Below are 27,432 nucleotides of genomic sequence, written 5' to 3' on the forward strand. Positions count from 1 at the left end.
CCCAAGCTTTTGTGAAAGAACTCCCCTTGTTCAAGAAGGGCCGAAAGATAAGGGATTAATTGTGTATAGACTTGAAACAACAGTTATGAGAAGGCAGAGAAATTTAAGCAATTAAGAGAAACAGTTGCTAATGGTAGGAAGACTGTTTAGTTGATTTAACACTAGGACAAAATCAAGTTCCTTGGCCTGTTTTTATAGCAAGTGCTTTTTAACCAGAGCACGAGATCCCTAATAGAGATGTCACAGTAACTACGAAAGATTTAAAAGTGGAGGGAAGCACTAGAGCCATCTGGTTCAAAGGAGGAAACATTATTTTAGCAGTAGTGCATGTAAAGCTTCTTTTATGCTTGCTACCCCTAGAAACTTACTGGTACTGTGGAATTCAGCTGGAAGTGTTAAACTTTTGTCTTAATGGGATTGATATTCTACTGTTTAAAAAATGCACTAGATTTGTATTGCCCAAAATGTTGTCATGCCAGTCCATGTGAGGGTTATACACAAGAATTCCCCAGAAGTATAGCTGCCAGAAGGGGGATTCTTCTGGAATCGTACATCTGAAATGCTTGTTCTGCTCTTCAAATAAAGAGAAATGTTTCCTCCTGAAAAGTTAGCCATTTAACTCAACTCACCCCAACTATATCTGCCCTAGACCTTGGATCTGATACATGTAACACTTTACAGTGATTGTAGAGGGTTGTTTTCCCAGCCATAAATCAGTGCTGTGTCCACTTGTCATTTATATACATGACAAATCTTCACCAATTGGGGGTCAATAGTTGCATTTGTGTGACCTCATGCTGGAGAAATCACCAGTAGAAAATCAAAGTTGCAAAAAAGAAATCACTATGCAGCTGACAGTTCATGCTAGTCAAGCATGTTACAGTCAATTCACTTTAACAGAAATAGCTGTACTGCATCTTGGTAAAATAAAACAAGGGCAGGATTTACAATTTAATGGTAAGGTCATAGGCAATATGACCATTGTTATTTGAGTACATTAGTCACTTTTGCATTATTTGCCAGTTACAGTTTAAACATTTTATTAAACTAGCAAACTTAAAAATAGTCAGTAATCTAGCAAAGTACAACAGACTCATACATTAGATACATATCCAGTTGTGTGGAGCTTTGTAGTGAACTGAAGGAAAGTTTGAAGAAATAGCCACATCATGCCTCTTTAACAACACTACCTGAAGAAGTCAAAGGTCTGGCCTTCAGCTTTGCAATCATAGAAGTAAAACCACTAGGTTTTAACCAACCAAAAGAACTGGGAGAGACCTTAGAATGTGATTTGTTTTGTAATCCTGCCCACTTTCTCCCTTTTTCATTTTGAGGATGCAACTGATTTTCAGGACATAGTGAAGTAGAAGTTGAAAATGCAGCTTTTCCATCTGGTACAAAATTCAATGGCCTGAAATCAAATGTAAACTTATCTACATTTGTAGAGGTGCTGCTCTCGAACTGCACTGATTTGTAGTCAGAGCTGTAAAATCCACTTTCATGTGTAATAGAGTCATCAGAAAAATCACAGCTGCCTTTTTTGGTCCTGTCTCCTCTGCTCAGGACAGCTGAGATAAGTTTTCTTTTGACAGTACTAATCTCTACTTCTGAAAGTTCATTATCTGAGATTACAATGGAAGATGGCGATTCAGGAAGCTTGAAAATGAAGAGCTCTTTCTTCTTTGATCTTTTCTTAGTCCTTTGAGGTGGTTTTTTTCTATGCTCAGCCAGAAATGCATCTACTTTTCTCTTACAAGATCGTAGATTCCTGCAGTTATAATATAGTGTAATTTAATGTTATGCAGAAATGAAAAGCAAGTCGAGGAAAACCAAATTTATCTTACTGACAGGTAGATACTTGGTAATACTTAAACTGCATTAAACTCATGATTTACAGCATTGCTTCTTTAATGGTAGCTCTAGATTCAGTTTTCTCATTACATACCAGTCAAAATGACAGCTAATCACTGAGGAAGAGGAATTACAGTATGAAAACCAAGATGTGGTCAGCATCATAGTTGCAGATGGGGAAAATAATCCAGTGATAGGCAGTCAAACAGCTAGGTTCATTGGAGTAAATTGGAATTGATTCTTGTTTAGAGAAAGGAGCTACCTGCCCGAGTCTCTGCTAAGGTTGTTAGTACTGTTTTAAAATTTTGAGTACACACCTCATCAAGGTTAATAAGGAAGGTAGTACAATTGACTAATTTAAAACATAAGGTGTACAATTGATGACAATACTACAGCTTGTGGTGTTTCAATGCCATCTTGATCCAAGATGAACATAACAATTAGTAAAGTTTGAGCTGGTGGCTGAACTACATTATAAAACATTAGGAACGGGAAGTTACATGAATTCTTAGCACTAGGAGGTAGTCACACCACTTGGTGGTTTGATTTAGTCAGGGACAGGAGGGTGAGAGTGAGTGAGATAGGCAAAGAGACCTACAAAGCAGGAGTGGGTGGGGGGGGGGGGGGGGGTTGCTGTAAAATGAATAAAAAACAAACATTGGGTCTGGCAGCACCTGTGGAGAAAAATCAGTTAATGTTTTGGGTTCACTGAGCCTCAGAACAGCATCTTTCAAACTCCTTTCCTGAGAGCTGTGGGGGTAGATCCTAGATCATTCAGGGAATTGAGAGTGATGGCAGCAAGTGAAAATGAGAGCCTGAATGGCCTACTGCTCTTGGTGTTTACAGTCTTATGATCTAATTACATTGGAATGTTGTTATTGAATGACAAGTGAACTGCGGTACTAAAAACTATTGCAATTGTTTGCCACAAAAGTAATTCACAAATCCATTCTGCCCCCAACCAATTTTATCATTCCTAAAAATGACAGTTATCACAACTCTTTCAGCATTGCAGGATTTCAAGATGATTGAAATTGTGGGTTCATTGAATTAGAGACTTGAACCTGGTAAGGGAAAGAAAACTGACCAAGCTTGTTACTGATAGCTCAGCTCATCTTGCACAAGATGAAGAAATCTTCTTGGGAAGGAATTTTACTTTACCTCTGCAGAAACACATGAGGTCGGGAACACCGTGGAACCCATTTTCCACTAACTTCACTCTGCGTAGATGTGCCAATAGATTTCTTCAGGTACCAAATTTCTCTGCAATTACAGCCAGAAATCATGGAATGATTTACCATGTACAACAAACTCCATTTGAATAAGAAACAGCTCCAACACACTTTTTGAAGCTGATCTATTTGTCTGCATTGCAGCCAGATGCAGAATAGCACTATGTAGCTTAATATTTGTAAAATTGTCAGGGTAGTTTAAAGGTTTCCACTGCAGCTAGAGAAAATAGGAAGAACATTAAAGCAAGTCAAACTATTAAAAAATGATGAGGTATTTTTGCTTCCCCACCCATAATTATACAAACATTTATATCCAACTGAAATTTAAAATAGGCTAAAGTTTTTCAAATTCATACATGCACCCATGTGGTCCATAAGAGGACTTGCATACAAAGCCACATAGAGGTGTGTGTAGGCAGACAGACAATGCTCAGAAGTAGTAACATGCTCCCTTCAATAATTAGTAGTGATAATTAAACTACTTTTTAAAAATTTTAAAGGCAGAATTATTGGCATCTAAAAGTTCAGTCTCATTTTAAAGTCTGAAGTTATTTGAAAAGCTTGGGATTTTATTACGGTAAAACAGCAATGCTTAGTAGAACTTAAAAACCAGAAAGTAGAAATTTCCCTGCAATACAGGCTGACAGCTGGATGCAAAAGCCCGTGTTTACACAGGTAGATTATGTTGTGAATGTAGAGTTCTGCAGATAGTGGTAATTTGAAATAAAGTTTAAAATGCTGGAAACATGAGACAACAGTAGGTGCTCTGAGCTAATGTTTCACTTTGGGATAACTGCAGTACCATTTAAGTTTCCTGGCCTTCAAACGGCAAAGAAAAGGCATTTCTTCTTTTAAACAGAATTCTATGTTGCAGCAGAAGGTTCAGTGAGCAGTGGACACAAAGTTGAGGTCATTGGCAAAGGACTCAAAGCATAAGATTTTATTTTACCAAGTGTGCTTTTATAATGTGGCAATTGCTACCAAAGAAACTGGACACTGATTCAATAGGATCAGTCAAAAGATAGATTTGCAGGGCTTTAGGAATAACTTGTTAATCCTACCAAAAGATCCAGCGTTGAGTATGATAGGACAATCTCCTTCTGCACTGTAACATTCTACAGATTTAAGAGCATATAATCAACAATGAAAAGTGTTCAGCTTGAAGTTCTGCTTTTCTTCTGAAGGTTTTTTCATTTCATTTTTCAGTAAGTATTGTTCAAATTCCCCACTTACAAATCACTAAATGTTAAACTACTTCCATTAACAGGAGCCAGGTCAATTAAAACATTCAGCTGTGTTTGATTAGAATTATAGAAAGCAAAACTTTGTATTTTCTATTACATTTTTTGAATGTAGCACATTTGGTTTTGTCACTTGTTTTCCATTCTAACATTGAAGATATTTGGCCCATAGAATTTGCTCCATCCTTCTTCATGATCATGGCTGATTGTCCAACTCAATAGCCTAATCCTGCTTTCTCCCCCTAACCTTTGATCACTCGCCCCATGTGCTATATCTTGATGCCTTTTGAATATGTTCAATATTTTGGCATAGACTACGTCTTGTGGTAATGAATTCCACAGGCTCCCTACTCTTTGGGTGAAGAAATCTCATCTCTATCCTAAATAATCTAGCCCGAATCCCCATACTGTGACCCTTGCTTCTAGACAGACCTACCATTGGGAATATCCTCACTACAACTACCCTATCCAGTTCAATTGGAACTTTAAGTCGGAGATCTGTCTCCACCGCCCCCTCTTTCTTCCTTCTCTTCCCCTCCCCACCCCACTCATCTGAACTTAGTGAAAAACAATCCCAACCTAGTCAGTCAATGTCTCCTCATACATCAAACTTGCCATCACCAGAATCAGCCTAATAAACTTTTGCTTACTACTTTGAGAGAAAGAGCATTCTTCCTCAAAAGGAGGCTAAAACTGCACACAATATTCCAGCTATGGTCTCACCAAGGCCCTGTACAACTACAACACTTCACCTCTGTTCCTGTACTCGACCTCTCACAATGAAGGCCAATATACCACACAAATGTGAAACTTCAAAACTGCGACAGGAAAAGGCAGAAGAGCTAATCGTGCCACTTTGTAATCTATTAATTCATCTATTATGGTCCTAAAATCAGCACTTTAAGATACCAAACTTTAATTAATCACTGGCATTCAACTAAAATTATGTTAATCAAATCCAAAACATGCTGTCAGATCGGACATCAGAGAAAAAGTACGCTTCTTCCAACCTTTTCAGGTGAATGTGAATGATTTCATGGGACTATTTGAAGACGAGATTTCTCTATGCTGTCAAATACCTCAACGAAAATCACTAAAATAGACTATGTGGTCACATTTTGTGGTTCCTGGTTTCCTGTTGTGAACAGTTTGGTTTTTAGTGATCCCTCACTAGAATACAAAAGCTTTGCAACTTACTCAGATTAGTTCGTTGGTAATGTAGCACATTATTATAATCCAGTGTGTTCAAAATAAAGCTTTTGACCTAAGTGGTTGTGTATCTTAAAAACATTTAAGATTTTCCACAGAATCATTTGGAAGTAGGTCATTTGGCCCATTAAGTCCATGCCAGCATTCTATCCAAACCTTATCCCTGCAACCCTGCATTTCCCACTGCTAAATCACCCCCTAGCCCACACATCTCCAGATACTACGGACAATTTAGCATGGTCAATCCACCTAACACCTTTGGAGTGTGGGAGGAAACCCCACAGACACAGAATATGCAGACTCCACGCAGATAGACAGTCACCCAAGGAATCAAATCCAAGTCCCTTGCACTGTGAGGCTGCTCTACTAACCACTAAGCCACCGTACCATCATTTCATTAGATTCACCCTAAAAGTATACAATTTGAGAAGAGAAAATATTTCAACTCAGATTTTCTTTCTCACTGGTTGCAGACTGGGAATGCATCATATGGGGAACCCCAGAAATGCAGTTCACCATTTTCGTAATAGGTGGCTATCAAAAGTCTGTCTCAAACAAAAACTTGTTAACATAAATACAATTGAAAAATAAATTTAAAAGTTTAGTGATCCTAAACATTTTTGAAACTTAGTGTTCTTATAAATGCTCTTTTACAAAAATTGTTAGTTTGTAAACAACTTAGTCATTTTACTTTTTAAGACAAAGTTTCTTCTCATTGTCTAATGTGCTGTACTGGGCCTGCATTTTAATGTTAAGCACAAATATTAAGTACTACACATTACTTGTAGAATAATTTCATCATTAGAATAGAATAATAATTTGCCTATAGCTGTATTTTGCCATGGAGTTATTTTGTTGTTTAGGTATTAGATTAAAACTTTACATTGGTTAGAAGATGCACTATAAAAATACAGGAGATCCAAATGTCAAGGAATTTGTGCAAACATTATAAAAAGGGATAACTTAAAACCATAAAAGGGAGACACTGGGCTGCTGCCAGTTATCAACTAAAAAAAGTGAATTGATTGTTCTGATCACTAACTTGACCTACCCAAAATCACCTCTTCAGGAAAGTCTCGATTCAAAAGCAGATTTGTTACATAAGGATAAGAGCAGTTATATTATGAATGATTTGTACCGCAGTTCCATCACTCCATTAACCTGGTCAACAGAGTGTGGAACTGGAGGAACACAGCAGGTCAGACAACACCAGAAGGAGAACAGATGTCTCGGTCCAGACCCCTCACCAGGCCTGAAGGAAGGTCTAGGCCCAAAATGTAGACTCTGCTGCACCTCAGCATTGACTGACTCTAGCATCTGCAATTCTTGCTAACCATTTACCTACCTTTGTTTTATATTGCTTGGCACATTAACCGAACAGAAAAGAACTATTATCTGTCTGAAAATCCAAAACTGATGCAGCATTCAAGCCGTCAGGAGACGAGTTATGGATTTTGTGCCCTTTGTCTATAAATGGCCTACTCCTCTGATATAAAATTGTAGTCTCATTCTACATTCCCTTGTTAGCAGAAACAGTAGTTTCTGTATTTACCCAATGGAATAATTTAGTAATAACTAAATTCTTGATTAGATCACTCAACCACTTAAAAATTCAACCCAAGAATATGCAATCTTAAAGGAACCCTTTAAGCCCTGGAATGATTCCAACAAATTTATTTTGTGGCCCTTCTAAGACAAGTGTGCCCGAGAGAAGGTATAATCTGGAAGCAACACAACAGATGAGGTACAACAGGAACAAAAACAGAACAGTTGGAATGAAGTTTATGGACAGGAAGTGTGTGCAGACTTAAAAAAAAATTGATATAAACAAACAGATATTTTGACTCTAAAAGGAGCCTGTTGCATACTGCAAATGATACAAGATACAGCAAATTCTCACTTAAGTTGTGGCTGCATTCCTGAAAATGACTTTAAAGTGAAGCACTGTTTCCCATTGGAATGTATGTCAAAGCCAGTCTTAGTTTCCTGCAGACTTTTTTCTCTCAAAGAAAAAAATGTACAACTTTACTTCACAAGTACGGTATAGTAAACACTATGTTGTTCCAGCTGAGGTATTTGGAAAATAAGATAAAAATAAAAACACAAGCACTGCACAGTTAGTTATTTTAGGACTTTTCCCAACAGAAAATTTAGTTGTAGTATACATTTCTAAATGCCTCTCTTTGTAAACAAAAGTAGTTAAAAAAAATACCATAAATGCAATTGCACTAAGTTACCAGTTAAACACATTTTAGTTAACCTGGCTCCTGTTAAATGGAAGGAACTGGCAGAACTACCTGCACTATTCAACTTCTGCCACTAGGTGGTGCCCAGAACTTCAGTACAAGTTCTGAATGGCAGCAAGAGCAGAAGTGAATACTGGACTCTTGAAAGGCAAGGACAAAAAAGGTGGGAATAGGCGTCAGAGGAAGTGGGGAGACCAAGAGGGAGGACTGAGGATAGTGGCAGGAACTGAGGATAGTGGCAGGAACTGTGGATGAAGGCTAGCGGGAATTGAGTTACGAGAGTATAAGCACAGGGAAAGAACTAAAGTACAGGAAGACCATGATGTGGCAAACAACAATCTGAAACTCTCAACTTTAAACAAATATATATAGTGTCACTAGCTTGTTAATAACATTAAAAACTGGAAAACACCGACTGATTCAACTTTAAAATGAGAACTTACTGTGCACTTAATTGTAAATTAAGCAAAGACATTAGATATAATTTTTTCAATAATACAAAAACTACCTTGAATATGACTTACCATAGATATTGATCTCTGAAACCCCAAAATAATTTTGAAAAAAAGGGAGTGACCTTACATGCAAAGTATAAGATGAACTAGCACATGTAATCACAGCATTTGACAAAGAACAGAGATGCCTAAAATTCTTTGTAGCATACCCCATACTGCCCACTTTATGTCTTCTGTCCAATACCAGAAGTAAAACATGCATTTCTGAAATTAAAATTTGCAACTATGAATGCATATCTAACAATCTTGTGGTTGAAACTTTAACTTACATGTTGAGTACATCAAAAAGTGTTAGTGGCAAGAAAACAAGGTTATATTGCTGTGATTTACTTACCTTTTGCTTTTCTGTACATGACTTCTAGGCAGCAAAGGCTTTTTCAAAATCCATTGGTCACATGATAAAGAGGTGGGATCTGAAAAACGTCAAGTGTTTATGTTCAATTCAAACAGAAACACTTGCTACCCAGTAATGCTTTGTCTATTTGTTTAAAAACAATGAAAACATCAATGTTGGAACTATGGATATTAAGCATATATACACTACACCCTTAGTCCAGACACAGCATTTCACATGCAATGTGACAATTTCATGATGTTTGCTGAACAATGCAGGTCTGACAACACCTGCAGACACAGTAGAATTAATGTGATAATGCCATTAATGTGGTAGTGTTGCAAGACGTAAGGCCAAGACAAAATTACATGATTGGAAAGGAACCCTTGAGTCTCCTTGATTTTACTCAACCTGCTCAGATCTTATGACACACCTGTTGAGAAGATGAGACCTGACTCTGGGCCTGCTGGCTCAGAGGTAGGGACATTACCACTGCACCACAGGAGCCCCTTGGGTCTGCTTTTCTTAAAACAACTTGTTCAGAAGTGTTATTACACACCTCTGGAACACATGGGTCTTAAATCCAAGTCACTCAGTCCAGGCATAGACACATTACCACTGCACCACAGGAGCCCCATAGATCTACTTTTTAAAAGATTCAGGTGAAAAGTTCTAGTTGGGAAGGCCATTGTCTGTTACCATGGGAATTCTTACTCAAATGAACTCTACAAGGAGATCAGTGAGTGGTTCACCATGGACCTCGTAGGGGTTCTTATATCCGCCCCATCCAAGCCTGGGAATTCCCCCTTGTCCGAGGCCTCTCGTGTTGCTTTGCCAATGGCTCCATTCCTGTGCTTTCACAGTCTAGTCAGGGGGTGTATAATTAGTAGGGAAGATCCACCATTTCAGGAGTCTCGTTTTCAGTGGTGATCTCCAACTGAGCTTCTGCCCCCTGTTTCTATCACAGGTTCAGATTCCTTGTAGTCCTCAGGACTGGCTCTTGTGCTTTTAATGGGCGGCGTTTGCTCTCCATAGGATGCAGATGGTGGCAGGTCTGTCTAAACAACTGCCTCTCAAGAGTTCCTGCTTACAAGTGGTCAATGTGCTTTGCCATGCAAGATATTCATTTCATTTAAAAACAAATGTGCAAGGCCCTGAATGCATGGACAGCAGTCACCGACGTTTCTACATGGACAATATTTCCTGATAGCTGGCCAATGCCCATCATGGCCCCTTTTCTGGGCCTCTTGTTTTCCTTCAATCTTGCCACTTTAGTTTGGTTAAGTCTGAAAACCTAAGCTTAATCTGAAGGCATCAGTCCATCAATAGTTCTGCCAGGGCTATGTCCATTATCACATATGGTATTGTTCTAGAGCTGAAGAGGAAACATGCAAACTTAGCTTCCATAGGCCCCAGTTTACTTTTTCATGCTATTTGGGAAAGTCTGGACCACCTAATTTAGATTGTTTGGGAAAGGGTGGTAGGAGGTCACGCAGATCTGCCTTGCCCTGTTGACACAAGTGCCGCTGTTGATTGTTGGGAAGAAAACTTATGGAAATTCTGATCGGGTATCTTGCCTTTAAGCATGCAAGACAACAAAGGTTAGATTGGCCACTTGTAGTCCCAGTATATCCCAGTGTAACTCCAGTTAAGCATGCGCAATAAGTCCCCTTTCTGGTGGTACAACTTTTTTTGGTTGGAGGGGGGGAAAAAAAAAGTAGTTGCAGAAAATCTGCATGGATTGGCAACAGACCTTAAAAGTAGAAAGTCATGCTACATACAAAGTCATTAGGACGTATCCTGAAGTGTTCCAATAGGACCTTGGATGGACAAAAGGCATCTGGGCTAAGATTTATGTAGATCCAGAGGCTCGGTCTAAATGCTTAAAAGGCATAACTGGTCCTCTATGCTCTCTGTACATAAGTAGAGGCTGCATTGCAAGGTCCTAAAAAATTTGGAATCATATGGCCAGCACAATCACTGAATGGGACTACTGGTGTGACACAATTCTAAAATCGGTCTGCCCCTGTGGTCAGAGCTTCTTGCTTAGACAGATACCCTATGCCACTTCAAGACTTGTATTCAAAGCTGGCTGGGGGTCACGTTTTCTAAATAATTGGATATGAGACATGCCCATCTCCAACTGGAGCTTTAGCTATCATCCAGGAAGTACTGTATTAATACACTTAATCATACAGTATGGATCTAGATCTTTTGGTCCATACTTAGAAAGTTTCCCCAAACTAAACTAGCCCCGTTTGGCCCATATCCCTCTACATACCTATCCAAATATCTTTTGAATATGTTAACTGTACTTTCCATCCTCTGACAGTTCATTCCACATAGGAACCATTGTTTAAAAAAGAAATTTTGCCTTTAGGTCACTTTTAAAGCTTTCTCCTTACCTTAAAATGAGCCCCCTAGCTCTGAACTCCCCTAGCCTGGGAAGAGGCTTTTGTTATTCCCCTTATTTATCCCCCACATGGTTTTATAACCTCTAAGGTCACCCCTCAAACCTCCCTGCTGTTATGAAAGAAGTCCCAGCTTATTCAGCCTCTCCTGCCTGTCCTAACTCAAACCCACCATTCCCAATGTCCTTGTAAGTGTTTACTGCACCTTCTCCAATTTAACAACAGCAAGGCAACCAGAACTGTACTCAGTACTCTTGTGACCTCACTTACAACCTCAACTCTTGTACTCAGTGGTTTCAGCAATGAAAGCAAGCATGCCAAACACAACCTTTACCAGTCTGTCTACCTTTGACAGAACTTTCAAAGAACTACATATCCAAACTCCTAGATCTCTGTTCAACAACACTCCCCAGGGTGCTGTCATTAACTGCACAGGTCCTGTGCTTGATGTCTTATCAAAATGCAACAACTTGCATTTATCTAATTTAAACTCCATCTGCCGTTCCTTAGGCCATTGGTCGAATTAGAATTGGAACCCCTACACAGTGAGAAAGCAGTCTATTCGGCACTGTGTCTGCACCAACTGAGCATTCCCACCCTGGCGTTCCTCACCGTCAACCATACCACCAATTTAGGGGTTGCGCACAAACTTAATAACCACGCTTCCAAGATTCTCATCCAAATAATTTAAGTAAATAATGAACAGTGGACACAACACTGATCCCTGCAGAACACCATTTTTCAGACTGGATGCCTGTGACCAGCAATCATCCATTACTGCCCTTTGTCTAATTGGTAAGCTCTCCCCAAGTCCTATATGATCTAACTTCACTAACTAGTCTACTGTGCAAAACTTCAAAAGGCTTTACTAAAATCCATATAGACAGTGTCCACCACCATGCTGTCATCTACCTTCTCAGTCACGTTTTCAAAAAACAAAATTCAACCAAGTTTGAGAGACTGTTTCCCACACAAAGTCATGCTGACTGTCTCTAATCAGTCCTTGCCTCTGCAAATGCTTTCCAATCTCCTCTCAGTTATCTGCCACTAATAAACACCAAAGAAAACTGCAGATGCTGTAATTCAGGAACAAAAACAAAAGTTGCTGGAAAAGCTCAGAAGGGTCACCCGATCTGAAACTGTTTTCTTCCCTTCACAGATGTTGCCAGACCTGCTGAGTTTTTCCAGCAATTTGTTTTGTCCACCACTGATGTCAGATTCACAGGTCGAAAGTTTCCAGGTTTCTACTTACAGCTTCTCTTAAAGGCACAACATTAGCCACCCCTCCAGTCCTGCTGTAGGTGATACAATTATCTCTGCTCGGGGTCCTGCAGTTTCTTCCTTATTTCCACAACATCCTGGGATACACTTGATCAGGTCCCAGAGATTTATCCACCCATGTTTTCTCGGACCTCTAACACCACCTCTTCTGTAATGTGAATATCAAAGTAATATATTTATTTCCAAGTTTCCTAAGCCTCCATGTCTTTATCCACAGTAAGTAAAAATGCAAGATACACATCTCCTGTGGTTCCACACCTACAACCTCATTGATCTTTAAGGGGCCTATTCTTTTCCTAGTTGCTCTTCTGCTCTAAGAAAACGTACTGTAGAATTTCTTTGGATTATCCCTAACCTGCTGTCAAGGCACTCATAACCCCTTTTTGCCCTCCCGATTTCCCTCTTAAGAATGCCCCAACTCCTCATACTCATCACTTGATCCCAGTTATAATGAATTATATTAATAATGAATCAAATGAGTTATTGCTCAAAGCAAATAATAGGATAAATGTCTCACTAATGTCAACACGAGGAATGTGGTCACAATCACAGCTGTACAGCACTTCCCCTCAAGTTTCCTTACATGGGATCACAATAGGCAGCATGGTGGCTCAGCAAGTAGTATTTCTGCCTCAGCACCAGGGACCCAGCTCAATTCCACCCTCAGGCAACTGTTTGCATATTGTCCAGGTGTCTCCATGATTTCCTCAGAGTGCTCCCGATTGTCTTTTTGGACTGTGGAAGCATTCAGGCTAGGTGGATTCGCCATGGGAAATGTAGGTTTAATGGAGATGGTGGGAAGCAGCAGGATGCCCGAGTGGGATGTTGTTCAGATGGTTCATGGACTCTATCCAAACAATTAGCATGCTATGATTCTACATTACCAGATTGAGGAATTTAAATTCACAATGGACTATCATTCAGTTCTAGCTCAGGCTCCAGGGGATTAAAGAAAATCCTTACAAATTACACAAATTGAACCTTTTAAACTTTCACCATCCCACTTATCACTTGTTTTCATCTGGTAGTAATTAATCTCCCATTCCAACAGGCCAGATAATTGTCTGCTCATTCAGGAACACATTCCACTCCCCTCACCACATACTTCCCGAACATTCTATCGCCATCCTTGTCCCCACATCAATCCATGTTTCTGGCTTTCTTCTTCACCATATGTACCTACTCACTACCATAGAACACTCCTTTCCACACCATTCCCCTTTAAACTCAGCATCAAGGTATGGACCTCCAAGATTGATTGTTGTCTAGCCCCATAACCAACTCTGACAGACAGCCAAAGATAATGACTAACCAGAACCCTGACGATTCTCCTTAAAGCTACCTGTCAGCTTCTCATGGCTCTACAGGATGGATCATGGCCCATTTAGAGTGTCGCCTGATGTATCCCATGACCATGGGCACTACAGGCAAGACCCTGGACTGTGACTGGTCACAGTCATTGAAGGTCTGCAGCCATCTCCCTGAACCACCCCCACATACTATCAGTAATGGCTGTGTGGTTGAAAAAAAAATCACTATCCCCTGGAGTGATCATTACTGATAAGCATTATAAAATGAGCCTGGCTCAAAAGTCTGCACTAAAACAAGACAATATGGCAGAATTGGGAGCCATTATACAGAAGTGCCAACACAGTTAAATGTCAAGGCACAAATCCTGTGGTCATCTAGTTACCCATTAAACTGAGTGATTGCTAAGGGAGCAGGTCAGCTGTCTTGAGATGTACCTGGTCCCATCTGCAAGTTGATTGCCTGGCGCTAATAAGTGTCCTCACAATAGGGATTGCAATGCTGGTTAGTGTATCCAAACTGTAGCTTTAAATTACAGATGCATACTGAAAGTGGATCAAACTGATGCCTTGAAAGTCCTCAGAGGCTGGTGGCATCATTTGAAGAGGGGTGCATGCAGCGGGGGCCCATATAGTATACTCTGTAACTGTTGCCTGGTGGTCAAAATGGCAGTCCAGCAGAGCAAGGTGCAACCTGGAGTTTTCATGTACTTCCTTTGACTTTCATGGAGGGCTTTTGGCATCGGGGTTTTCATGGCATTTTCACCGAGAATCATCTCACTGCCCACAAATTAATTGGAAAGTGCAATTAGTTGCTCTCGATGTCAAGAATGGCCTTACTGGACTTCTCACATGAAGATCAAGATTTCTTGCCAAAGCCCATATTCTTCTGGGCCCTAGAAGATTCTATACAATGTGACATCTTGTACATAGGCATTTTAAAATAGATTTCTTGGCATCTGAAAGTCTATTTCCTATAATTTTCCTTTAGTATCAGCAAACTTAATTTTGGAAAGATTTGTGGTAGAATGATTTACTCCAATCACAAGTCTGCAGAACAACCACATTTAGAGGAGGCAGCTAGCAAATAATGAAAATTCCAGCATATGATTTAAACTAAATTTGAATTCGACACCTTCAATTTGTTAATTCACTCCCATTCCTTCCCTTTTAGGTTTACTTGTTGCCTTCCTTGTCACCACATCTTCTCTCCCCTCCCCAACTCCAATGGGGGTTTGTTCTTTCCAGTCTGGCAGTAGACACCTCATTGAAATGCAAGAATGGCAGAGGAATCATTTAATTTGAACTATCAACATCCTTTCTCCTCCAGCATTCCGACCCCACAACTCTCCCACCCAACTACTGCATAAAATAGTGCCACCACACTTCACGTCAGTGCTGAAGAGTCATCCAGACTCAAACTTTAGCCTGCTCTCTCTCCACATGCTCCCTGACTGTGATCTCCAGCATTTTGTTTTCATTTCAATCCAAAGCACCAGTTACATGACTGAGACTGCTGGTTCATTTGAAATCACCTTTAATTTTTGACTTATTTTGCAAGTCTTCTTGTGACAAAGGAAAACTCATCATAACCAGCTGCAGGTTCAGTTAAGTGCCTGCCTCTGACTTCAATTTGTCAGAAAAGTCTGATTTTAGGGAAAAAAAACCCTGTTTTGCTGAGAATGAACCAATTCCCAGTTTAAAATTGGCCACATTTTCTCCACCAATTTGCTCGCAACGGAGTTCCACGGCACTTCTGTGCACAGTCAAGTGATAAACCTCAAGTGAACAGACTTCTGGAATGGGATTTTCTGAACTCTAATTCAGGCAAGCTACTTCCAATATAAAATGAAAACCAGAAGTTGCTGGAGAGAGTCAGAAGGTCTGCAATTGTCACTGGACTTGAAATATCAAGTGCTTTCAGATGCTGTCAGACCTGGAGTTTCTCCCGCAATTTCTGGTTTTGTTTCAGATCGCCAGCATTTGCTAGAGATGTTTTGTTTTACTTAGCATCTTTGATTTTGATAATTTGCAAATTCTTTCCTTTTTTTGTTACAAGTGCAAATATGTTGCCAAAAATTTTCTAGGATCTGAATGTAGTAATAAATCCTACTTTGTTTTTAATCCTAACGATTTTCCCCGAGCCTCCGCTTGGTTTCCCTGATGTAGAGGAGGCCACAACGGGTACAGCAGATGCAGTATACCACATTGGCAGATGTGCAGGTGAACATCTGCTTGATGTGGAAAGTCTTCTTGGGGCCTGGGATAGGGGTGAGGGAGGTGGTGTGGGGGGCAGGTGTAGCACTTCCTACAGTTGCAGGGGGAGAAGTGCCAGGTGTGGTGGGGCAGGACGGGAGTGTGGAGCGGACAAGGAAGTCAGAGAGAGAGTGGTTCCTCTGAAAGCAGACAAGGGTGGGGAGGGAAAAATGTCTTTGGTGGTAGGTCGGATTGAAGATGGTGGAAGTGTCAGAGGATGATGCGTTGGATCCGGAGGTTGGTGGGGTGGTATGTGAGGATAAGGGGGAGTTTTTTTTGGTTGTTATTGCAGGGACAAGGTGTGAGGGATGAGTTGTGGTAAATGCGGGAGATACAGTCAACAGAGTTCTTGACCACAGGGCGGGGGGGGTGCGTTGGTGCATCGGGGGTGGCTGAAGTACTTGAAAAACAAGGACATCTTAGATGTGTGGGAGTGGAATGCCTCATCCTGGGAGCAGATGCAGTGGAGGCAAAAGGAATTGGGCATAGGGGATGGCATTTCTGCAGGAAGGTGGGTGGAGGTGGTGTACTCTAGGTAGCTGTGGGAATCTATGGGCTTGAAATGGATATCGGTTTCTTGGTGGTTGCCCGAGAGGTCCAGGAACGAGAGAGAGGTGTCTGAGATGGTCCAAGTGAACTTAAGGTTGGGGTGGAAGGTAATGGTGAAGTGGATGAACTATTCGAGCTCCTCATGGGAGCACGAGGCACTGCTGATACAGTCAATGTAACGGAGGAAGAGGTAGGGTTTAGGGCCAGTGTCGGTACGGAAGAGGGATTGTTCCACGTAACCTACAAAGAGGCAGGCATAGCTTGGGCCCATGCGGGCACCCATGGCCACCCTTTGTCTGAAGGAAGTGGGAGGAATTGAAAGAGAAGAAGTTGTTGATGGTGAGGACAAGTTCGGCTAAGCGGATGAGGGTGTCTGTGGACAGGGACTGGTCAGGCTTGTGAGACAGGAAGAAGCGGAGGATCTTTAGGCCATCTGCATGGAGAATGCAGGTGTATAGGGAGTGGACATCCATCGTAAAAATGAGGTGTTGGGGACCGGGGAATTAAAAGTTCTGGAGGTGGTGGAGGGTGTGGGTGGTGTCACGGATGTAGGTAGGGATTTCCTGGACCAAGGGGTAGAAAATGAAGTCAAGATAGGTGGAGATAAGTTCAGTGGGGCAGGAGCAGGAGGAGACAACAGGTCGACCAGGGTGGTCAGGTTTGTGGATTTTGGGAAGGAGATAGAAGTGGGCGGTGCAGGGTTGGGAAACGATGAGGTTGGAGGCTGTGGGTGGGAGGTCACCTGAGGTGATGGAGGTTGTGGATGATTTGAGAGATGATAGTTTGGTGCTCGAGGGTGGGGTCATGATCCGGGGGCGGTAGGATGTGGTGTTGGAGACTTGGCGCCTGGCCTCAGCGATGTAGAGGTCAGTGTGCCATACTAGAATTGCACCTCTCTTGTCCGTGGGTTTTATGGTGAGGTTGGGATTGGAGCGGAGGGCTGCACGTTCTGCATGGGAGAGGTTGGAGTGGGCGAGAGGGCTGGATAGGCTGGAGTGGGCGAGAGGGGTGGATAGGCTGGGTTTGCTTTTCCTGGCGCAGGGGTTTACAAAATTGAGAGGCATTGACAAGGTAGGTAATGGGAATCTTTTCACCACCAGGTGTTTAAGTGGTTTAGTGGGGATCTGAAGAAAAGTTTCACCTAGAAGATGGTACAAACATGGAACACAGTGCCTGAAAAGGGTGATGGAGGCAAGTACTCTCGCAACATTTAATCATCTAGACAAGCACTTAAAGCGAAGGAAAAACACCTATACAGCATCTTTAGAAAAGAACAGCTACCTGAAAAGCATAGTCCACCAATATCTACACAACAAACCACAACAGGAAGACAACACATCCAGAGACACTAGTCATGCCACCATGTAATCAAGGACATCTGAAATGACCATCAGATTACTCTGCCCCCTGGGAATCATGGTAGCCCAAAAACCTACTGCTGACTAGAATAAAAGGATCCAACATCAACAGAATAAATGTTATTTGCAAGATACCTTGCAAAGACTGCCAAAAAACATTACAAAGGACAAACCAGAAGGAAACTAGTCATCAGGATTCATAAGCACCAACTAGCTGCCAAGAGACACAACCAACTATCACTGATTTCAATACATATAGACAAAGAGGGACACCAATTCGACCAGCCCAATGCAGCCATCCTAGGCCAAGCCAAGCAAAGACACAAGATAATTCCTAGAGATGTGGCACTCAAACTGGAACGCCATTAACAAACATGTGGAGCTGGACCCAATATACCAACCACTGAGAAACAAATCCCGAAGTGATGCCACCCACTCCAGCAAATTAAGACACACAAATAGCAAGCATGACAGAACACTGAAGCTTCGCTGGAGGCACACTGGTGTTACCTGGTTTGGTAACAAAATGTTTGCAAACAAGTTACCAGCTCAGCGAGCAAGTCAATAACCACAAGCACTTAAATAGCAGGACAGAGTAGGTTACAAGCAAAGGAGGAGGGGAATGTAACTAGTTAGTTTGGTGTTTGTCGGTTGGCGCCGACATGGTGGGCTGAAGGGCCTGTTTCTATGCTGCATGGCTGTGCTAGAATTTGATTCACTGTTTTCCTGTTTTAGATTGCCTCTTCATGTCCAAGGAAAATATACCTTTTCCTCATTTTAGAAAAATAGTTACTCCAGTGAATGCCACCAGAACATTTCAACTTCAATTGAATAAAGTGGTCATGAATGCATAAATGCAATGTAACTCAAATTCCAAATTTTAAACTTTAGTGACTTAGAACTTATTATATTGCAAATCATAATAGCAGCACTGAAATTATTCTTCAATGCACTCATGTAAATATGATAGTAGAATAACGTAGATGACATAAATTTTACTTTATTCAATGTGGTAGTACTCAGCAGACACGTCAGCAATTTGTGGACAGAGACACAAGTTAAATGTTTCAGGCTTTTTGACAAAGGGCCATCAAACTGACATTAATTTTCTATGGATAAAGCCAGATCTTCTCAGTATTTCTAACATTTGTTCTTATGTCATAAAAGAATGCTGCCACTTTCAAAGACAGCTATCGCAAATCATGTTGAAAATGCATCAAATGGCATATTTTCAGAAGTAATAAATAGTCAACTATATCAATAGATCAAATTGTTTTTGATATTTTCATGCCAATATGCAAAGCCAGAAGTAAATGAGCATTTACAATTTACTATTCATGACTGAATTTTTCATATGTAATTAATTGCAATACAAGTTTGTCAATTAAAAAACATGAAAATCACAACTAGTTCTGGAGGGACTGGAAATTCTTGCACTTCACAGCATTGGAGAGGATGCTACAAGTCTCTGGATCAGTAGAGAAAGAATAGTTGGGATGCACAACAAGACAGGGGACTGAAGAAATTGATCGCATCAGAACGTCACTCATACCAATGTGTTACTTCGATATTTCACTTTAAACAGCAAGACTTGAAATCATACCAAATTATTACCAAAATGTCTGCTTGGCTTTGTCAGTACCACTTCTAATTCTGAAGCAGAAATTTATAGGTTTAAGATCTATTTTGGCATGTCTGCACACAAGAACTACACTGGCACTTCAGTGCTATGCTGGAGTGTGCTATGGATGCTATGTTAAATTGATGCTGGCACTTCAGGGAAAGCGTTGTACAGCACAGGAACAGACCCTTCTGTCCAACCAGTCCATGATGAATATAATCCCAAACTAAACTAGTTCCACCTGCCTGCTCCTGGCCCACATCCTTCTAAAAATTTCCTGTTCATATACTTATCCAAATGTTTTTTTAACCAGAGATTGTACCTGCACTCACCATTTCCTCAGGAAGCTCATTTCACGTGATAACAATTTACCTCTCAGCTTTAAGATTCCTCTCCCTGAAAAAAAATGTACCCCCTCGTCTTGAAATCCCCCATCTTATAGGGAAGACAAAGCTATACCTCATTATTTTACAAACTTCTATTAGGGCATCTCTCAACCTCCAACACTCCCCAGTGAAAAACATCCTAGCCTTTTGTAACTCAAACGTTCCATACCTGACATCATCCTGGCAAATCTCTTCAGCCCCCTCCAGCTTGATAGTATTCTTCCTATAAACTGGGCAACTAGAACTGGACAGTATTCTAAAAGAGGCCTCATCAATGTCCTGTATGGCCTCAACAGGACTTCCCAATTCCTACACTCAAAAAGCAGTGAGCAATGAAGGCAAGCATGCCAAACAGCTTTTTAACCACTGTGTCTGTATGTGATGCAAACAATGAGTTATGTACCTGCACCCCAGGTCTCTAATGACAATACTACCCAAAGTCCTACCATTAATTGTAAGCTTACCCTTGTTTGTTGTACCAAAATGCAAGACCTTACATTAATTCAGATTGAACTCCATCTGCCATTGCTCAGCCTATTGACCCATTTGATCAAGATCCCTCTAATCTTAGAAAACTTTCCTCACTCTATACAATACCACCAATTCTGGTGTTGTCCACAAAAAAAAACTTACTAACCTTCCATCCTATATTCTCATCCAAATCATTAACCTCTTATTTATAAGAAAGTTCCCTTGCCCTACTCAAATAACAATTTTCCTCAATTCTGTGGTCAACACCCTTACTTCAGACACCAGTAGGTTATTCATCTATGCTTCTTTTTACAATGGCAGACTCTGGTCTACATTATAGTCACTGCATGGAGAGGTATTCATAGTGAGGCATTTTAAGAAACTTGATAAAAGGTAAGTCTTTTCACAAACTCTTTGGCTACAATTCTTAATTTTCATTGAAATGCTGGTTAAATATCAGGTTGGCTACAGATGTTCAGGTAACAAGCAAAATCCCAAAAGCATTTCAGAAATCCTACCAGCTGTTAAACCTGTGCAAGAATAATTCTTGAATCTAATGAATATGCAAATAGTAGAATCACAGAATGATTACAGCACAGGAGGCCAATTGTTCAGTTATGTTTGTGTTGCCCCCTGAAGAAACAATTCACCTGGTGCCATTTTCTCTAACAGTTTTCCCCACTCTACGGATACGATTCTCAAAATGTTTCCAGAATGTGAAATGTTGAACTATAAATATAAAGCAAATTGGATGACATTTCCAGAATGTGAAACAAATTATGCCTCGGAATTCTTTCCTGAGAAAGCAGTGGTTCCAAGTGAAATTTATTTACAGCTGAGTTACAAGTTTTGATAAATGTCAATTGTTATAGGCCACAGATGAGCAGGCAGAGCAGAGATACAATCTGATCAGCCATGATCACATTGAATGGCACAACAGACTCAAATGTCTGAATATACTAAGTTATGTTCAGAAATGTTAATTCATTGCAACTATATTATGGCACAGACTGGGTTAATAATAGCTTAAGGACAAGGCAGGTCTGAAACATGTCATCAAAACTTCCTTAAAAAAAATCAGTCTCTTTCCATTCCAAGGAGACAACTGGTTTACAATGGTGACATGATGGTTGAAACATCTATCATAGGCAAAATTCAATGGCACATGTGTTGTCATCTACTAGGACATGATGCATACATTATACATTGCATATAATTAGCATTAAGGAACAATTGTGTAAATGCATCATCCTACCATACGGTGGTTTCTTGTGTGATACACGTCTCTTCTTAGTTTCCTTTCTATTTATTACTTTCCAAAACACATTTGAGCAAGCTTCGCAGGTGACAGTTTCTCTGTAATCCTCTCCAGAGTTTGTTGAGATACCATCATGTTCATCACAGGATAATTCAAAAATTTCTTCCTCATTCCCATCATGGTTTTGGGGACTTGGACCTCCTATCTGGGAAATTGGTTGCTTTACAGTAAAGAACAGAGTGTCAGCATTTGACATCAGGTTCTCTTTTGCCTTCCTCAGAAGAGGGTTCCATTTTAGATTGGATTCTTCAGCAAGAAGTCTCGCAGTTTCAGATTCACTGCTGCAAGTGCTAGCGGTGGCTCTGCCACTGTCACTATTTTTCAGCACCACTTGTTCAGGTAGGGTGGAACACTCTATTAAATTCTCCAATCCTAGGAAGTTGCCCAAATCTCTGCTTGTTGTGGTAGGAGCAAAATGGTCATCGTCGAGAGCTGTTTTCTCAACTTTCTCTTTGGTCCCAAACAAAGAACTATACCTGTAGCAAATGTAATAGAAAACAGTAAAAATGAAACTTTCAGGTTGGCAAACGAAAAACTGACCAAAGTTTGTAACTCAATTAGTGACCTGTTTCCATTTGTAATTAAATCTTTCTTGCTGGTTTGGTTTCAAATTACTAACTAGAACCACTTGCACAAGATTCTTAAATTCAAGCTGGAGAGCAAGACAAAGCCAAGATTTACTGTAGAGCTACACAGTACACATCCTCAAAAAGGAAAGCCCAAAAACCCCTCTTTCTTTAAGAGAATGTGACTTGTGTATACACAACATTAGTAATTGCATGGTCCAGGGATTGAACAGAATATTGTTGCTGTAATTTGTTCACTGGAATTGACACAAGTAGTTCTCTTCTACATTTTACACTGGGGAAGCAACGTTTTAAAACTTGGGCTATAAGTACAACTGGGTTAAAGATGAGAAAAGACAATTAATATATCTCTGTTCACTCCCAAATTAAACCTCTTTCCTACAGGAAAAGGACAACATTCTGATTACTTTCCGATTTCCAACAAATCTATGTGCTAATAGAAAAAAAAAGAGTAATTGGCACATGAATTTGGACATTTTGGCACTGAGAATTGTGGAATTCAGACTGGAAAGAATTTAAGGGCTTCTTTAAACAAAGTTGGGATATACTTGGGAAGCAATGAAGTAGTAGAGATCCATGGATAGGAGAGAAGGTAAGAAACTGGACTGTAGAGGAAACAGATGGAGGGAAGAAAGAGAATGGATTTGAGGGAATTGTTCAGAAGTCTTTCCTTACATCCATCTTTGGACGAGTATTCCAGGCATTTCTTGAAGATGATCCTTCAGTCCCTACCAAGATCCCACCTTCTGGGTTGAACTTTAAAACAGACAGAGAAATTCACCCAATAATATGAAACCACTGAGAACGCCACAAAAGAACAGAACTGAAGGAAGTTGACCTATGGATGAAATGTTAGTTGGCAGTGAGAGAAGCCAAAATATAATTGAAGACTAGAAGAGAATGATGGAAGGAGGTTTACAGAGGTGGAAAGAGATTTTTAAAAGCTGCAGAATGGATTCCATCATGGACATTTACTTAAATACGAACTACTCAATTTGCTGTTTGCAATAAGGTTGACAAGATAAAACAAAAAGTGTTAAGTTAGAGTGTGATTATGAGAAAACCAGCTAATGTTAATTTATTCTTCAAGAAAATTCTGAAGGTGTACATTATTTTTATTGCCAAGAGCAAACACCATTATGCTCAATCTGGTGAAATATGAACTGCCAAAAAAAAATTAGATTAATTGTTCAACAAGCATGTTTGGGTTTGCTCTCATTTTGTTTGATGAGCAGAACTTAGGCTGTGTTGGGGTGAAAAATACTATACTTTGCTGGGTAGAAGGGCAAAAATAACGAGTAAGGACCAGATAATCAAGTCAATAGTAACAGAGGTGAAAATTCATAACAAATGAATGCAATTAGGAGGAAGGGGTGGAAGATTGTTTCTAAATGGGAAAACATCAATAGTAGGACTGTTGTAATGTACAGTGATGGAGATGGAACAGTGGTCATGGATAACAATCTCATTGGCACAAACACCATTAATATCAATGGAATGGGAAATTTGTGAAAACTAACATCAAAAGTGACTCAAAAACTGAAAATTGGAAACAGCAAAGATTTTGAGTTACTTCACAGAAGCTGTTAAAGGAAAGAAAATATCCAACTAAGACAGCATGTGTGTGGAACATAAGGCTCCAAAATGACAAAAATGTCAGTTTCACTTGGAAGATGATTGTGAAGTAGTCAAACCATGTTATCGTAAAATATTTCACTGAAGAACCTTAGAGACAAAAGAACATCCCAGTCTGACTAATACTATTTTTACACATAGAAAATGTTTAGACACAAATTTCTGAAGAAGGGTCTAGGCCGGAAATGTCAGTCTTCCTGCTCCTCTGATGTTGCTTCGTCTGCTGTGTTCATCCAGCTCGACACCTTGCTATTTTAGATACAAAACCTACTTTGTATACATCTAGACAGTACACTATGGCACATAAAGTGTTAGAATTGCAATGGACTGCATGCAGTGACAAGAAAAACCACTTTATTTCTCCGAATAGAAGCAAGGATTCCTGCAAGCACTTCTATTTTAAGTTAGAAGAAAAAGGAACTTTTGAGCCAAACTTAAATTTACTTTGAAGTGCATGGCAAAACAATGCTTTCACATCTATGTTTGCAAGTTGTTACATGAAAGGCAGAAAAACAGTGGCTTTCTTTATAAAATCTTACTTCAGGTCCCAATATAGCAACCGTCAAACAGAAGTATAAATTTCACCCTGACCACCACCTCCAGTTTTTGTTTGAAAAAAAAATTTTAAAATCAGTAATGGCGTTTCCAGGCTCCAGGCCCATCATACTACTCAGGGAATCTTCTCTGAGGAATGATGCCTTCCAATGTGGAATATAACCTCAATGTGAGGTAATGTATTTTGTCAGGAAGAATAGAGGAGCTAGACGTTATTTCAATTGAGAAAACCTGCAGAAAACTATAACATCTTTTGCAGGGTTTGCAGGGCCACATGCATAAATCTCAAAAAAAAACTAGCATACAAGCTCAACAGGTATGGGGGAAATGGGGCATGAACAATGAAATGTTCACTTTTATTTCTAAGGTGACGGAGAATATAAATAGGGAAGTTTTGCTATGACCATACAAGGCCACAGATTATATACTGTGAACAGTTTTAACACCCTTACCTAAGCAAAGATATACTGGCATTGGAGGCCACCCAGGGAAAGTTCACTTGTCTGATACCAGGCAAGGAAGGATTGTCTTATTGAGCGTTTAGGCCTATACTTTTTGGAGTTTAGAAGAATGAGAGATGACTTTATTGAAGCATTCAAAATTCTTACAGTACTTGACAGGGTCAGTCTAGAAAGGTGGTTTCTCCTTGTGAGAAGAGTCTAGAATCAGAACGCATAGTCTCAAAACAAGGAGTCACATACATAAAACATAAATGGGGGGGGGGATTTCTTCTCCGAAGGTCGTGAATTTTTAACCGCAGGCTATTGGGGCTGGATCATTAATTATATTCAAGACTGAAATTGACAATAATAAATCAGTAAGGGAATCAAGGGTTGGGGGAAAGGCAGGAAAGTAGAGTTGCGGATTATCACATCAGTTGTGATCTCTCTGAATTACAGAGAAGGCTCAAGGACTGAGTGGCCAACTTCTGCTTCTCCATCTAGTGGTCTTAACATGGTGAGGCCGATCATCCTGACTGAGTTTCAACACTTCTCCAGTACCGAAGCCTACAATAAATCGATCTGAGATTGCTCTCTGTGCAGTTCACCTGCTGAACAAAGCGAAATACATGGAAAAACCAGAGAAAGCAGTGCGCGAAGAAATCCTTACAATTCTCCGAAGGCGCTCTCCACCTCTTCTTGACTAAGAGAGTTGTTCTGCCGTAAAGTATAAACAGCTCGCTCGGTACCACCAACACACCGCCGGCGTTGCCTCCGCATCATACCCACTCGGCGCGAGGCAGCGCCCAGCCTAACCGAAACGCGCGCGCCCTAATCGCGGGCCATCCCCTGACGCGTACGATTGGTTCAGCCCACTGTCGATCACTTGCACTCGTTCAACAGCAATAAGGCCAAGCGACACAGTTCCCACCCATAAGACAAGCCACGCCATCAATCGCATGGCAGTCCAATAAAAGCAGGGCCGGGTTTTGTTCCCACCCTCCTAATGACGGTCAAACTTGTTCCACGTTCATTACACGGACGCTCGCGTCAGCACGTCGTCTCTTTGGATTGGGTTACTTTCCTGTCAATCACACGCAAAAGCCAAATAGAAAGCGTCAGGGGAGGAAGGTCACTGGACCTGAAACGTTAACTTTGTTTTTTCCGTCACAGATGCTGCTGGGCCGTCTGAACTTTCCCAGCAACTTTGTTTTTATTCCTGATCTATCGCATCTGCGGTTCTTTCGGTTTTTAGTAAGCGTTAGTAGTTTATTTTGATACTCCGTCCACAATCTGTTTGGGCTATACCACCGTCAATCATACATATCCGTCCAATCGTGGCAAAGGAAAGCGAGGTTATTGGTTTGAATTGGCGGGCGGGTGTAATCTTCCTACCGCTATAATAACATGGAAAAGGGATAAACACTTTTTTTGTGTTTATCGTTCACACCAGTAACAGCTAGGATTATTTTTAAAATTCGGAAGTCAGTGACAATATAATCTCTCAACAAAGAGGGAACCAAAGCATGAAATAATCAGGTGTGGACTTGGATGAACACAGCAGGCCAAGCAGCATCTTAGGAGCACAAAAGCTGACGTTTCGGGCCTAGACCCTTCATTCCGCCCCCTTGACCGGTCCGCCCTCCCCGGACTGACCTATCCCCGTCCTTACCTCCCCATCTACACTCACCTCTACTGGCTCCACCCCCGCCCCTTTAACTTGTCTGTTTCCACTCCACCTATCTTCTCCTGTACCATCTTCGATCCGCCTCCCCCTCTCCCTACCCGTTTTGTGATTGAAGGGTCTAGGCCCGAAACGTCAGCTTTTGTGCTCCTGAGATGCTGCTTGGCCTGATGTGTTCATCCAGCTCCACACTTTGTTATCTCGGATTCTTCAGCATTTGCAGTTCCCATTATCAATGAAATAATCAGATTATTTTCAGCTATTGAACGTTTTGTGCTTGCTGCTCTTTGGAGTGCGGAGTCTTTTTGATTTTATTTTTGGAACCCAAAGGTTTTATTGCTGCAGTTATGTGTACTGGCACCTGTGCAAGTTTCCACGAAATCAAAGGATGTAAGAACAGAAGTAGGCCATTCAACCAATCTTATCTGCTCTGCTACTGAAAGAAGTCATGGTGATCAGCTATTTCTCAATAATTACCTGCTTTCTCCCCATAACCCTTGATTCTCATTCTTTCCTTCCTATTCAGTACTGCTTCTTAGTTAAAAAGAGATCAGCTGCAGATATGTTCTGTATTTTCTGTTTACACCTTTTCTACACCCATCTTTTGTTTCTTGTCTTGTTGCTATTTCCTTTTGCCTTGCACAAACGTCCTGTTTTGTTACTTAATTTCTTTTGCATTGTTTTTTATTAGTGCAGTTGGCATACACTTTTTCAACACAGCCTTTAAAGTGAAGAAAATCAGAACAACCTTTTTGTGATTATGTATTTACACACAATTAAAATTTTCATTGACACATGAAAGGATTGCACCACCTCAATCATTGAAAATGCTTTGTTGAGGGAAAAAATGCTAAATTCAAAGTTCTAAAATATTTATTTGTGACTCAGTTCCTGCTTAGAAAAAGTTAATGTTGATAATGCAGCATTTGAATTTTTCCAGTGCCC

General features: G+C 40.5%; 1 protein-coding gene across 1 annotated transcript; it reads right to left on the bottom strand.

Annotated features, from left to right (window-relative positions):
* Nucleotides 1–927: 927 nt before the first annotated feature.
* On the bottom strand, nt 928–25,598 carry si:ch211-227n13.3 (uncharacterized). Its single transcript, XM_048534644.2, has 5 exons — nt 25,474–25,598; nt 21,524–22,062; nt 8,629–8,707; nt 3,013–3,114; nt 928–1,768 (listed from the first exon to the last, which is right to left on the bottom strand). The coding sequence occupies exons 1-5, from the start codon at nt 25,584–25,586 to the stop codon at nt 1,168–1,170; spliced, it is 1,434 nt and encodes a 477-aa protein (XP_048390601.1). The 5' UTR covers nt 25,587–25,598; the 3' UTR covers nt 928–1,167.
* Nucleotides 25,599–27,432: the final 1,834 nt, after the last annotated feature.

The sequence above is a fragment of the Stegostoma tigrinum genome, chromosome 7 (assembly GCF_030684315.1).
Source record: "Stegostoma tigrinum isolate sSteTig4 chromosome 7, sSteTig4.hap1, whole genome shotgun sequence".
NCBI lineage: Eukaryota > Metazoa > Chordata > Chondrichthyes > Orectolobiformes > Stegostomatidae > Stegostoma > Stegostoma tigrinum.